This window comes from Oncorhynchus mykiss, chromosome 12, assembly GCF_057628025.1.
Source record: "Oncorhynchus mykiss isolate SJ-2025 chromosome 12, ASM5762802v1, whole genome shotgun sequence".
NCBI lineage: Eukaryota > Metazoa > Chordata > Actinopteri > Salmoniformes > Salmonidae > Oncorhynchus > Oncorhynchus mykiss.
Genome location: NC_143033.1, coordinates 15,890,301 through 15,905,940, shown reverse-complemented (window position 1 = coordinate 15,905,940; position 15,640 = coordinate 15,890,301). Strand labels below are relative to the sequence as shown.

Below are 15,640 nucleotides of genomic sequence, written 5' to 3'. Positions count from 1 at the left end.
CCCACAGCCTCTACCCCAGACCATACCACCATCCCAGAGACGGACCACCCCACAGCCTCTACCCCAGACTATACCACCATCCCAGAGACGGACCACCCCACAGCCTCTACCCCAGACCATACCACCATCCCAGAGACGGACCACCCCACAGCCTCTACCCCAGACTATACCACCATCCCAGAGACGGACCACCCCACAGCCTCTACCCCAGACCATACCACCATCCCAGAGACGGACCATAAGACAGCCTCCACCCCAGACCATACCACCACCACCATCCCAGAGACGGACCACCCCACAGCCTCTACCCCATACCATACCACCACCACCATCCCAGAGACGGACCATAAGACAGCCTCTACCCCAGAGCATACCACCATCCCAGAGACGGACCACCCCACAGCCTCTACCCCAGACCATACCACCATCCCAGAGACGGACCACCCTACAGTCTCCACTCCAGACCATACCACCATCCCAGAGACGGACCACCCCACAGCCTCTACCCCAGACCATACCACCATCCCAGAGACGGACCACCCCACAGCCTCTACCCCAGACCATACCACCACCACCACCATCCCAGAGACGGACCATAAGACAGCCTCCACCCCAGACCATACCACCACCACCATCCCAGAGACGGACCACCCCACAGCCTATACCCCAGACCATACCACCATCCCAGAGACGGACCACCCCACAGCCTCTACCCCAGACTATACCACCATCCCAGAGACGGACCACCCCACAGCCTCTACCCCAGACCATACCACCATCCCAGAGACGGACCACCCTACAGTCTCCACTCCAGACCATACCACCATCCCAGAGACGGACCACCCTACAGTCTCCACTCCAGACCATACCACCATCCCAGAGACGGACCACCCCACAGCCTCTACCCCAGACCATACCACCATCCCAGAGACGGACCACCCCACAGCCTCTACCCCAGACTATACCACCATCCCAGAGACGGACCACCCCACAGCCTCTACCCCAGACCATACCACCATCCCAGAGACGGACCACCCCACAGCCTCTACCCCAGACTATACCACCATCCCAGAGATGGACCACCCCACAGCCTCCAGACCATACCACCATCCCAGAGACGGACCACCCCACAGCCTCTACCCCAGACCATACCACCATCCCAGAGACGGACCATAAGACAGCCTCCACCCCAGACCATACCACCACCACCATCCCAGAGACGGACCACCCCACAGCCTCTACCCCAGACCATACCACCATCCCAGAGACGGACCACCCCACAGCCTCTACCCCAGACTATACCACCATCCCAGAGACGGACCACCCCACAGCCTCTACCCCAGACCATACCACCATCCCAGAGACGGACCACCCCACAGCCTCTACCCCAGACTATACCACCATCCCAGAGATGGACCACCCCACAGCCTCCAGACCATACCACCATCCCAGAGACGGACCACCCCACAGCCTCTACCCCAGACCATACCACCATCCCAGAGGCGGACCACCCCACAGCCTCCACCCCAGACCATACCACCATCCCAGAGACGGACCATAAGACAGCCTCCACCCCAGACCATACCACCATCCCAGAGACGGACCACCCCACAGCCTCTACCCCAGACCATACCACCATCCCAGAGACGGACCATAAGACAGCCTCCACCCCAGACCATACCACCACCACCATCCCAGAGACGGACCACCCCACAGCCTCTACCCCAGACCATACCACCATCCCAGAGACGGACCACCCCATACCACCATCCCAGAGGCGGACCACCCCACAGCCTCTACCCCAGACCATACCACCATCCCAGAGGCGGACCTCTGCAAAATTGCACTGAACACAAAAACATTGATCTACCATTGTGGGAATAATCTTGTACGATCAGACACAGAATTATTATTGTGCTTCTGTCCTACTCTCTCTCTCTTTCTCTCTCTCCCTCCCCATCTCTCTCCCTCCCCATCTCTCACTCCCTCAACATCTCTCTCTCCCTCCCCATCTCTCTCTCTTTCTCGCTCTCTCTCCCCATCTCTCTCTCTTTCTCTCTCTCCCTCCCCATCTCTCTCTCCCTCCCCATCTCTCACTCCCTCAACATCTCTCTCTCCCTCCCCATCTCTCTCTCTTTCTCTCCCTCCCCATCTCTCTCTCTTTCTCTCTCTGCCTCCCCATCTCTCCCTCCCCATCTCTCTCTCCCTCCCCATCTCTCTCTCTTTCTCTCTCTCCCTCCCCCTCTCTCTCCCTCCCCCTCTCTCTCTCTTTCTCTCCCTCCCCATCTCTCTCCCTCCCCATCTCTCTCCCTCCCCATCTCTCTCTCCCTCCCCATCTCTCTATCCCAGAGACGGACCACCCCACAGCCTCTACCCCAGACCATACCACCATCCCAGAGACGGACCACCCCACAGCCTCTACCCCAGACTATACCACCATCCCAGAGACGGACCATAAGACAGCCTCCACCCCAGACCATACCACCATCCCAGAGACGGACCACCCCACAGCCTCCACCCCAGACCATACCACCATACCAGAGACGGACCACCCCACAGCCTCTACCCCAGACCATACCACCATCCCAGAGACGGACCACCCCACAGCCTCTACCCCAGACCATACCACCATCCCAGAGACGGACCACCCCACAGCCTCCACCCCAGACCATACCACGATCCCAGAGACGGACCACCCCACAGCCTCCAGACCATACCGCCACCACCCCAGAGACGGACCACTCCACAGCCCCCAGCCCCCCAGCCCAGCCAGGTCCCTCCGACACAGGAACAGCATCAGGAGAGGTGGCGGCTGAGGAGCAGGAGATTGTGGGCCGTTTAGACCTCCCAGAGACAGAGGAGGACACGCCCACTGGAGGGGGCGAGATGGAGGACCGTAGGTCAGGGGCAGAGTCTCAGGCTGTCTGTCAAATGACACCACTGGCTACGAGTGGCCCCTTGAGCAGGTGAAGATTCTAATACCTGTCAATCTCTCCATCTGTCTCAGTTTGTACTATCTATTACTTGTAAACTCCTCAATAACATATGAAATCTCAAGTAGTTGAAAGGACCTCATGTTGAATTATAGTTGTTGATTGACAGGACACATTCGGTTAATGTCTTCCATTGATTAGATTGATTGATTAGGAATAATTATTGATTTAAATCCTTTAATATTCCTTCCCTCTATAGGCCTGGTAGAAGACCCATAGGATTTCTTTCTTTCATGTCCAATAAAACCAGCACCCCTGCAGCTGCCCCCTTTGCCCCTCCTCGAGGGCCCAGAGCAGCCCCTCAGAGACCCCAGGTCAACACCACCCGGCCAGGGGGGAAACGGGCGGCGCCAGCCCCCTCCACCACCAGAACCACGCCTGCCCCCTCCACCAGAAACACCACCATTAGTTTCACCAGAACGGTCACTAGGCCAGACAGTTCCCCCAGGGTGACCTGGGAACAGCCCTCTGATGTCCAGGCCTTCCACTCAGACCCAGATCCCAGTACTTCCCAATGTACTACAGCTACCAAGGTAAAGAGATGGACAACATGTGGTGATATTTTACCTCTGCAAAATTGCACTGAACACAAAAACATTGATCTACCATTGTGGGAATAATCTTGTACGATCAGACACAGAATTATTATTGTGCTTCTGTCCTACTCTCTCTCCCGCTCTCTCTCTTTCTCTCTCTCCCTCCCCATCTCTCTCCCTCCCCATCTCTCACTCCCTCAACATCTCTCTCTCCCTCCCCATCTCTCTCTCTTTCTCGCTCTCTCCCCATCTCTCTCTCTTTCTCTCTCTCCCTCCCCATCTCTCACTCCCTCAACATCTCTCTCTCCCTCCCCATCTCTCTCTCTTTCTCTCTCTCCCTCCCCATCTCTCTCTCTTTCTCTCTCTGCCTCCCCATCTCTCCCTCCCCATCTCTCTCTCCCTCCCCATCTCTCTCTCTTTCTCTCTCTCCCTCCCCCTCTCTCTCCCTCCCCCTCTCTCTCTCTCTTTCTCTCCCTCCCCATCTCTCTCCCTCCCCATCTCTCTCCCTCCCCATCTCTCTCTCCCTCCCCATCTCTCTCTCCCTCCCCATCTCTCTCTCTTTCTCCCCATCCCTCTCTCCCTCCCCATCTCTCTCTCCCTCCCCATCTCTCTCTCCACTAGCCTTCTCAGGTACCAGCCACCCAGGCCATTACGTCTCCCTGTGTAGACAGCTGTTCAGCAGGTGAGGAACCCCTCAACGTGTCCCAGTACTTCTTCAGTGACATCTTCACTGAGGTTGAGGGAAGTGAGGGATGAGAGGGGGAGGAAGGAGGAGGAAGTGAAAGGAGAAACGGAAGTCACTCTCGGTTTAAATCAAACCGGAAAACAAAATGTTAAGAAATCCTTGAAAGATTGCGCTTGAGAAAAATCAGGGTTCTTTGCACGTATGTTTGTGTATGTAGCTGTAAAATTATGTCTCTGCTTGTGATTATGCTGTTTCATGCTTGCAGTGAATAGATTTGGCCACAAGATGGCAACAGGGAACACAAACAAAGTGAAAAAGAATCTTCAAATCATAAATGTTTTGTCCAAACTGGCACCTAGAAGCTTTGCCAATGTCCCATATTGGATGATTACATTTTGGGCTCTTTCACCCCAATCATATCTTCTAGCCTTTTGGGTAATCTATATATTCTAAAATATATTTATTTGGTTATATTTTTTAAAACCTCACAAAGCTAGACATGTATGGTCATTTTTCTCCATCTGCATACAAGCAGAATACTTGAAATCAATGTTAACTCACTCTTCTACATTGGAGAGTTTGGCAGTTTACTCAGGGACTTTCACATTCAGATTTGTGTTTTTATTTGAAGCATTTTTTACGTTTAAATCAGAAACCATTGACTTAAAATTAGCATTGTATATATGTTTATTTGAATGTAGATCAGATATACTGGAAGGGGTGTATTCCCCGAGCATTTACAGTTTTTCTTTCTTGGTGTATGAACAAGACCCAGCTTGATTGACACCACAGTGATGTCAACACTTGTTTCTTTATTTCATGCTACCTGAAGATACAGGACATATATTTTCAAATGGCTCTGCAAAGAAACCTCTCATTTAATACATGTACAAGTGACAAACTCACAGAAACCGTGCACAGATCATGAGTCCAATTTCAAGGATTTATTATGTTCTGCAGCCACTGTTCAAACTAACGTAGCTATTATATAGCTCATGTGAATACAATTGTATACGTTAATGTCTCCTTTAGTGTTATGTCTTGCTACATTATAGAAAAGTGAGTATAGAAAAGTAGAAGAAATGCATAAGAATGGTCAGAGGGTCTTGAAACTGGACTAGTGTAGAACAGTCCTGCTGCACACTAAACACTGCTGGACTAGTGTAGAACAGTCCTGCTGCACACTAAACACTGCTGGACTAGTGTAGAACAGTCCTGCTGCACACTAAACACTGCTTCTTGCAGACCACCTATACAGAACCTTATGTTCACATAAGAAATATGTTACAAAGTTTTTGAATGGAACGGATATCATCTTAGTTAGTCTCAACAGAAATTAAGAGGACACATGATCTCAAAAGCCTTAAAAGTGTAATGAAAACTTCAGTATTTGAGTGTAGTCTTTTTTTGCTGTGTGGTGTGTCGGGGGGATGGGGGAGGAATGTGCAGATGTTTCATTTCCAAGCAGCATAGAGAGGCAGTGAGATCGAAGAGACCACGCTGCATGTTACTAGGTGACCTCACTACATAAATATTCCACGCTCTCACAGTCAGCCCTTATGCAGTTCCACTCTTCTTTTGGTCCATGTTGAATAGGGATGTAAAGGAATTCACTTTTATAGACCCTGTGCTTTTAAATTAATCAGGGGTTTTCCAGCTGTTTCTGTTCTGCCTTAAAGATGTGAAATAAACACTGTGCATGAGAGGTATTACTTGCCAGTCAATGTTTTAAGCCAGTATGAACTCATCACTAGTAATGTCTGTCTCTGATTATGAACATGCAATGGTAGATTGTCGTAAACGTTTTTGTGGATAACTCCGAACCACTAATTGTGATGATAAACTGAATACTGTAATCTGTAATTAAGTGTAATCAGGAACCAATTAAGTAAAAATATAGGGAATAATTGAAGTGCATTATCTTCCAGGGAAGAAGTGGTAGAGCTTCCGTTGGTAGTGGACATTCAAGGGAATCCACATCCAGGGTCCAGTCTGGGTGAATTACACAGGTGTATTTGATTTGCACAGTTGGACCAGCTTCGTTAGGGTTTGGCCGAGATAGGCCGCCATTGTAAATAATAATTTGTTCTTAACTGACTTGCAAGTTAAATAAAAAAATATATAAAATAAATACCATGTGCACGGTCACGATTTTGGTATGTAATACTTCCGTTATTCACTACAAGAAACAGACAATGGAATCTACTGGTGCTTCCCAATAATAGTGCATTTTCCCCGAGTTGTGCCCTCATTCACTATTTACCACAAATCTAAAATCATTGGATTGGTGGAGGCATGACATGGACTTGTAGGAGTTCCCACTATATATCAGTAATTTCCTATCAAATCAGTGAAGGGAAGTGAACACCGTTTGGGAAGAAGGATAGATAATTGGGACATATCCTACATTTACATATCTATGGTTTTAGTACAGCCTCCTACTAGTAGGGTTTCAGTGGTAGGCCTATCTACACCACCCCCATTTTTTACTAAATCTAGTGCACCTAATTTTCGAATTCGATTATGCTGAGCCGCGGGGTATTGGTCTATGGCCCGTGACGTGACTGAGCAAAAGCGGTGAGGGAGGAGCGACATTGTCAAATGGAACAGTAATCTGCGCCGCTCTGTCATGTTGTCAACATGGTACATCGTCCAGAAACATACAATATTTTCATACCATTTTCCATAGAATTTATGTTTGGATTTTTAAAATAGTTTTCTTTGGGAAGGCACTTTTGCATGTGAAAACACCGAATCCTGCTCATTACTACACGTGCTTAATTACGTCACGTTTGTTTTGAGCCGATTTCTCCATCGGACAGAGTTTGGCACTAAATTCACGCCCTGGAAGCAACCCGGTTTCGAACTCAATGGAGTCAACTTTCAGCCGGTGCAAAACACGCTTACAATGGCGTCCGGGCAAGATTCATCGAATCCCCACAATGTTTAGAGGTTGGCTCCACCGGCCTTCGCTCTGATTGGAGAAGCTGTCTCTCCCAGACAGAGGGGGACCTTGAGTTACCGCAGACTGCCGAGTAAGCACCGAGCAGTCTGACTGTACACTACTGCAGACGTAATGGGGGGCCTGGCCCCGAGCCAACAGCAAGCTAGTTAGTTAAAGACGGTGGCAGTTGGGTCAACGCAGCCGTATATGGGGTTCTGTCCCCGCAAGGCTGTTTGCCGTTTTTACGAGCTTCACGTATGCAACATTGTGCCAGTAAAATTGAAACTTCATCAGCGCCAGCTGGCCTCCCCACCGCTAGCTGGCTAGCGAACTAATGGACATTACTTTAGTATAACTGGGCTTCAATCTGTAAGTACATTTAATTACAATGAGCTGTTCGATGTTACTTGTCGAATCTGGTTAGCTGGCTAGCCAGTAGCAGCATAATTGTGTGTTAGCAGACGTGTTTTATTTTTACCGGTCTAGCTACGTTAGCTAGCTAGCTATGTGGTTAGCTAACTAGCGAGCTGCCAAGCTGGCATGGCATTTTGGTGCGAGCCAACCCTAGCTAGCAGCTTCAGGCGTAGACTGAATGCAACCCCCTTTCTTTGTTTGAGAGGCTAGCAAAGACGGAAAGTACAATTTGCTTGACGTAAACGCTAGATTATTGCTTGCAAACCACCAAGTTTATGCAGCAGCATTGGTATTTTAATTTAATAGCTAGCTATATTTGTAATATTATGTTACTTGACACATTACGATATTAACTGTAACAATCACAATGTAGCGAGGTGTATTGCTGTTGAATGATACATTTGTGAAGCACCGGCAGGTGCTCATTCAGGGATTGCATGAATCTGTTTTTAGACGGGGGCAGTTGGGTCAACGCAGCCGTGTATGGGGTTCTCTCCCCGCAAGGCAGCTTGCTGTTTTTACTAGCTACATCTTTTTTTAGTGAAAAAGATGAAGTCATTTTTGTCTGCTTTCTGCAAACGTGTATTTAATAATACGTTTTTACTGCATGGCGCATTATTGTGCATTGAGATGCCGTTTATTTAATGTATACTGACTGTCACTGAATGCTTGATGCTTATTCAATTATGTCTGTAGTGATAAACATGATAAAACATTTGTGTGTGTGTGTATATGTATATATATATATTTTTTTTTATCTCGCAGTCCCACACTTGCCCTGATGCCAGACTGACTATGCAGTAGAAATGCGGCTCTTGCAGATAATCAAGGTAAAATTTGATGTTGCCCTGTTAAAATTCACAGATCTCAACTTAACCATAGATAGGATCATTAAAATCAATATATTGCCACATGTAGCTCTAGGCTATTGCTTTGACTTGTTACTATATTGTTTTATCATAATTTGCTCTATGTATTGTCTGTGTATTCAAGACTATATGGGAACAGTATTGCTATTGGCAATATAATCTGCATTTTAAACAATCCATGGTAAGTATTATGATCCATGGCAAGTATCATATCCTAATCTAACCAATGGAGAAGGAACCTATAACCAAATCAGAACATCACACTGAACCATCACCAATCAGATGCTGTAATGATATAAGCGTGCCTTCCCTTGTCCAATCAGTGATATACCGGTATTTATGACCCAATCACAGCTTTAGCTGGTACAGTATCGTCACTACCACTCAGCATTGAGCAGGCCTCTGACCAGTTATATAAGTCCATGGCTCCGATGCAGCAGCACTGTCTATGCTAGCTCAAGGCTGCCTGTGGGTTCAGTGAGTTCGAGACAGCCTCAATGCAGTGGACTGCCGCTGGGGGAAAAATGTGACCTCGTTTGACTGGTGTTGCCTGGAGGCGCTCCAAGCTGCAGTCTGGGAAGTGGAAAAGACAGTCTGTTTTAAACAGGTGGCCTTCCCTACTGCCTCTACTTTACTGTACTGTAAATGTAACATGTGCATTTAAACTACTAAGTCATGTTAAACTACTAAGTCATGTTAAACTACTAAGTCATGTTAAACTACTAAGTCATGTTAAACTACTAAGTTGCGGTAAGACGGAAGGAGTTAGGAGGGCAGATTCTCTCCAGTAGTATTGAGTTCAAGTTATGTGAAAATTCTAGGAAGGGCTAGTTCAGTTGTTTTACATGACATTTTTCTCTGTCCTAGAAAATGATTTTCCAATGTTTGTGTGTCGTCCTGCATTCTAGTTCAATATTGCAAGAGCTGAGTTGAACTGTTTGGTCATAAAGATCCCCTTGAGTCTGCTTTGAGCATTTGGATTCAGAACATGGATTGCCCAGGAGTAGGCCTAACAGTTATAGTCTACTTTATAATATGATGCTAGCTTAAGCAACCGTAAATGTGTTTTCTCAGATCCCTTATTGTCTTTTCTGTTTCCGTATTGGCTTGTCTCGTTGTGAGTTCTAGGGTAATGAATTGCAGCTAGGGATCACTGACTCACTGTTGTTCATGAATCAAATAGTTATATTTCATGCTTGTCTCTCTTGCTCTTAGGTACCAGTTTAACCCACAGACTGAAATTAACAGGCTATGATGGCTCCCCTGAGGTAAGAACAGCCAAGTCTATTAATGAATGACAGTGCAGTGCTACTGTATTATTTAATGGACTGTAAAGGTGTCATTATCTCGTTCTAACAGCTGATACACATCCTGAGAAACCTGCTCTAGCCTAGGCTAAATTGTGGTTAAAAAGGTTTCCTAGTATTATGTTGTCAGACCCTAAATCTACATATAGCTGAATTTACAGAAGATTCTTCAGGATGAAGAAGTCAGGATGAAGTCTCAACCTAGAGTATCCACACGAGCAGTCGTTGTCGATTATGTTATCATGTCTAAAATTTTGAATTGACTTTTTCCTTTCTTTCACAGAAAAGACTGCAGGTCACTGTCGGTCGGACCAAAGGGGAGCAGCAACAAAACAACTCACCGGTCCTTCCCTTCACTCCTTCCTGGGAGAAACAAAACACTGTCATCATAAAGAACAAATGGGAGAAAAAAAAAAGTATTTTAATTTCTGATTTTTGTAATCATGTCTAACCTTTCTTGGGGGGAAGGGAAAGGGGGGGTATAGATGACATCATGATGACTCTGAAGTTTCATACCTTCTCTGTCTATTTCTGTGATTTATTAACACATTAGATAGATATTCAGTAGCTTGTTAGGGACTCTAAGCCTTGATGATATGTTTGTTTTCAGGAAGGAGAGGAAAAGCCGAATGACACAAAGCAATGTAATAACAGTCTCCAACAGCAGAGACCTAGCCTGATCCCAGGTCTGTTTGTGCTGTCTTCCATGGCTTTGGTGACTGCCCAAACAGATCTGGAACCAGGCTAGCAGAGACCCACGTCTACGTTTACGAATTCTACAGGTGGCCCCTTGTGGGCTGAGTACAGTAACTGACAAGCAGCAGCATGTCATCCACTCTGCCACAGAACAAATCACAGTTCAAACAGCAGCATTATCCTCCTATTTATGTTTTAACACTCACTCAGTTCTCTGCACTGTTCACACACTCAACTGCAGTATGTGATCGCTCCTTAACACAGTATTAAGCTAGGCCTAGACCTGTATCATTATCTCTACAAAACACACTCTTCAACGTCTTGGAAGGGAGTGGTTGCACCTCGAAGCGGAACCATTCAAACGTTAGGTTCAAGATTTTACTTTTTAACAGTCCTAATTGCTCTGCTCTTCGGGTGATTCACACCCTTCAGCTCTCATTCTTCTCTCATTCTCAAAACTCTTAATATTTACACACTCTACAGTATTTACTGAGGCTAAGAGTCCCCCCTTTTTCCATGTTAGCTAGTAAATGCTTCCTAGTGTGTTTTTGTATTTTAAACGTTTATGCTTTTAAGTAGGTTTGCTTTTTAACATTTTTAGAATGTTTGTTGCTAGTATAAAACCATGTGTAGACAGTTATGTACGCTGTGATGTAGCCTATAGAAGTAGCTATAGTAGAAATGCATTGTTCCCTTGTGGTAAGTGAGTGAGATGCTGCCACGGAACTGAGACACTGATGATTGGTGCTATTTTGGACTTTAATCTGCTCCTTGGAAAGGTAGCCGAGATGGGTTTTCTTGTTTTACTTTCACATTCTGAGTAAAGAAGGTGTTGGTTCTTTGTTGTCATGGTTGTTGTAACTTGGTCTGGATTGGCTTAGTTTTTCACTGTTTTCTGTGCGGCTTTCTCATTGGATTTAAGATTTGAGGAAATATAAACTTTTATCATGGTCAATGTTTTACTAAAGGAAAAGAGGATACATGTGAGAAGATTTGAGGATATACCATGTTGATGGGAGCAATCACAAAACTGCAATTGTTAAAAACACTAGTTACCCTTTAATACTGACATGTGCATTCAAAGGTATACAATGTATCTAGTAGTACCCAGCACTGGTCACTTTTAGAAAATGTTAAGCTTAAGTGTGTTTTGATTGACAGACAATCTCGAAACCAAGAGTGCAGTTCTGCCCCTAGCATGTTTGTGTGTAACGGAGATCTAAGAGATTTTGCACACATACGAGTGAGTTATGAATTTGTCACATGGAAACATAGAGTTAAATGCTAAAAGGAATGAACACACTCTATGTGTTTTAAGGCCCAGCCTGTTTGGGTTTGGGTTCAGGGTTTCAACTTTTCCTCATCTCCTTCACCAGCTGGATATGACTTAATCCTATAGAGTCATGTGTGACTTAATGTTAGTTAACGTGAGACTGGAATCACATGATGCATATAATCTTGTTTTAAAAAATTGAATACAATTTTCCAAATGGTGCACATGTAGCAAAGTTAGAATAGAACAATCTTTTTAATTTATGTATTTTTTTGAATGATTTTGTAAATGAATGTTGATGAGAAGCTTACTTTGTTATAAAACAGACAAACTAAAACCAAAAAGCTTTTTATTGTTTTTAGCTATAGATTTAAAACATCAAAGTAATGTCAGTATTTGCAGTTTTGTCTTTGCTTCCCTGTTAATTTATTTAGTTAAAGATTCTAATATTAATATGATAATAACCAACTTGAAAGCCCATGTTGTTGTTCTTTTGTCTTCCATTCTCCCTCTATTCTAGGGACCTTTTTGTACCAGCATGCTCTAGTGTTATTGATCGCTTGCTCTCTTCCTCATTGAGTTGATTTGTTACACATTTTTCCTCTTGCAGTTCTTTCCTTTCAGACTAGTTAATATGTAAGCTATTTTGTACATAGCAAAGTGAATAGCATATGCAGGATGTGCTGTAGTGTGTTGAGTCAGGTATTCAGTAATTACCACTGTATATGGTTGGAAAAAAACACGATATGCCAGCTTTGCAAAATTATTACAACGATGCACTTAACTTACAGTATCCCATGTATTTTTTTTTGGCAATTTTAAAAGTAGTGCAATAAATATGCAAGCTCGTAAATGTGTGTTTTTATTTGAATCTGTTGATGTTGCAGGAGTTTTTCCAGTGTTGTGGGAAACTTGTGCAATTGTGCTTTGTTCGAGAAATTGATCATGCCGCGCCATGGAATACGTTGTTGCAAAAAGTTAAGTCATTTTCAAGCAGTGGTTTATAGCCATCAGCAGACAGTTCTCGGCAACAGTTCTGACTGACAGCAGTTCAGAGCAGATCTAAAGCATGATTGTTTTAACCTGTGGCGTCGAAGAGGATATTACTTACAACATAGTTGGATGAATCTTTCCCACCCCAAACCACTTTTCTACTGACACAGGCAAACTAATCTATAGGATACATTTTAAGTGCAAAAACTTATCAGAGCAAACTTACCCAGAGATGATTGCTTTTCAGGGATGAATCAAGATACATTGGAGAATTGTGCATTGATACGATGGCAAAACGGTAATACACTCCCACACAAGGACATCAAATCCCTCTTTCATTCAATAGCGAGGTCAGTTTTACACATAGAAAGGCCTTATTAGCAGTTCTGTTATATTCTGGGAAAGTTTTGGAGCATCACATGGAAAATACTGTCAAGAGGAAACGGAATCGAGCTAACGCTTGGCAAACAATTTCATACCCAAACTGCATGGATGTGAACTTAGGACTATAGCTAGATTTTGGGAACTTTCTTCAATACCTATTCTCCTTGTGTGTGCGAATGAGCGTGCACATGTGTGTGTGACTGGTGTGTACATTTTGTGGGCGAAGATACTGTCTTCCACTGCAGGATTTGGGCTGTTGTGGTAAAGTTGGGTTCATGCATGCAAAGCCCATTATTCCCTGACATCTGGGTACAGGCAGGAGGGTCTGGTCAGATAGAGCAGAGCCACTGCTGAGTCCTCCCTCCTTTCCTCCCTCGTTCCCTGATGCTGTCTGTCTCTGTGACCAGCTCATTCTAATCTCATCAGCAGCTCCAGCTTTCAAATGCCTCTCTCTCTCTCCCTTCCTCCGGACCCCTCTCTCTTTTCCAAAACAATACCAAGGATTCTAAGTTGGAAAATGTTTTATTGTCTGCACTGCAGAAAGAAAGAAAAAAAACACAGACAAATAGGAAAGTTTGCATTCAATTTATCATCAGACAGTTGTTATAACGTTCAATTTATAGATGTGTGTTTGACCTCTTCTTAGTAATTACTGTGTCAGGGTGGTGCCTTCCAAGCCAGACTTTAAATCATACTCTGTTGGTGAAGGCTAAAGCAATGTGTTGTATACTTCAAGGCACTGTGTACTGTAGCATGGTAAGTTATGGTCCACTGGGAGTCTGGGACCAGCTCTTTCATAGAATAATTTTACCAGCCGGCTACCCCTGAGACCCAGGACATTTTAGCTTTCCTAAGGAAAACATCCATTCCAGACACGCGCTCACGCACACACAATGATGCAGTTTTGTGATTTCTGATGTTATTATTGATGTTATTTTAGTGCACATTGCATAGGGGTCAACAGTAATTCAGGTACTGCATTTGAACAATGTGGATTCCAGTTATGCTCCCGTAGACTTTGATGCTGTACACACACACACTTATGACATCCATTGCCTAACTTACTGTATAAAATCAATGATACATGAGCTTTCAGCTTTTTCAGGCTTTCTGCAGTGCATGAGTGTCTGTGGCAACACATGATCTTAATCACGTACTGTTATTTTAGAGTGAGAGGACAGGATCAGGAAATACCTCAGGAGCAGTCTGTCTCTGGGTTATAGTAGTAAAGGCCAAATTCAATATTTTTTTTTTGTGTATATATATTTTTAATACCTGTAAGGGTCCTAAAATTATAAATCAAATTGTTAAATGATCCATAGTATGACCATCTTAAAACAATTCCGTATGTCTGACTGCAGAGAGTTGCTTGGTAGAATGATCAGGAGGACCAGCGCGTGTGTGTTTTCAGGGGAAGGGGGTGGATCTGATCTTCATCACCTAAGACTTCTCAAATTTCTCAAATTTTTTGCTCAATCTTGCATGGTTTCTCAAACAGCTGTAACTGTAAATGCATTCATAAATCAGGTCCTTTCTTGAGTTGGGCTCTAGGATGTAACAACTGTTGAACATCTGAGCTTATGGTTGATTGTGGGGGAAAGGGATAGAGTGTGTAAGAGTATGTTTGTGTGTATGTATCCCACATCTATTGCTAGGGGCAAGGATGTTAGGGACAATATAGTAGGAATCACAATAATTGTTTGCTAAAATAATAATTGCTTAACAAAAATGTAATGCAATGGCAATCCTGGTTATAGGTAACAATCATTTGTATGAACTGACAACATTATTACGCATATTAATTGTTAATGATGTTAAGATATATATATTTGAATAGTTATATATAAAGCAAATTGAGGTGAGAGCATTGGAAATACTTTTAGAGATTGATCTGCTTCTGTTCTGTGGGTGGAACTGTGTTCTCTTTTTTTGAAGGATAGGTCCTGGCCTCTCGGGGGGCCTAGGGATCCTGGAGGACGGGGGTGGTCTGCCGGTCACTGGGATGACAACCCAACTTGGGATGGGGAGGGGCTTTAGCGGGTGGAATAGTCGAGAACAATTGGAGGGTTACATAGTAGCAACGCAAATATCATGGTACAGCTATATGGACACTCAAACACATGGTTCTTTTTAATGGTAAATTTACAAGCATACAGTACCAGTAAAAAGTTTGGACACACCTACTCATTCCAATGTTTTTCTTTATTTTTTACTATTTTCTACATTGTAGAATAATAGTGAAGACATCAAAACTATGAAATAACACATATGGAATCATGTAGTAACCAAAAAAATTGTTAAACAAATATTTGAGATTCTTCAAAATAGACACCTTTTGCATTGATGACAACTTTGCACACTCTTGACATTCTCAACCAGCTTCGTGTGGTAGTCACCTGGAATGCATTTCAATGAACAGGTGTGCCTTGTTATAAATTAATTTGTGTTTGAGACAATCAGTTCTGTTGTGACAAGGTAGGGGTGGTATACATAAGATAGCCCTATTTGGTAAAATACCAAGTCCATATTATGGCAAGAACAGCTCA

General features: G+C 44.4%; 1 protein-coding gene and 1 long non-coding RNA gene across 2 annotated transcripts; both read left to right on the top strand.

Annotated features, from left to right (window-relative positions):
• Positions 1-1,884: 1,884 nt before the first annotated feature.
• LOC149979082 (uncharacterized) lies at positions 1,885-6,345 on the top strand (the record flags this gene model as incomplete). Its single annotated transcript, XM_090191358.1, has 3 exons — positions 1,885-2,966; positions 3,193-3,526; positions 4,151-6,345. Coding segments are annotated over 3 exons (1,551 nt in total), but the record flags the coding sequence as incomplete, so codon positions are not given.
• A 909-nt stretch (positions 6,346-7,254) lies between these two features.
• Positions 7,255-12,570, top strand: LOC110537023 (uncharacterized). The gene is made up of 4 exons (XR_002475549.3): positions 7,255-7,527; positions 8,338-8,402; positions 9,657-9,709; positions 10,032-12,570. It is a non-coding gene; the product is annotated as an uncharacterized LOC110537023 (long non-coding RNA).
• Positions 12,571-15,640: the final 3,070 nt, after the last annotated feature.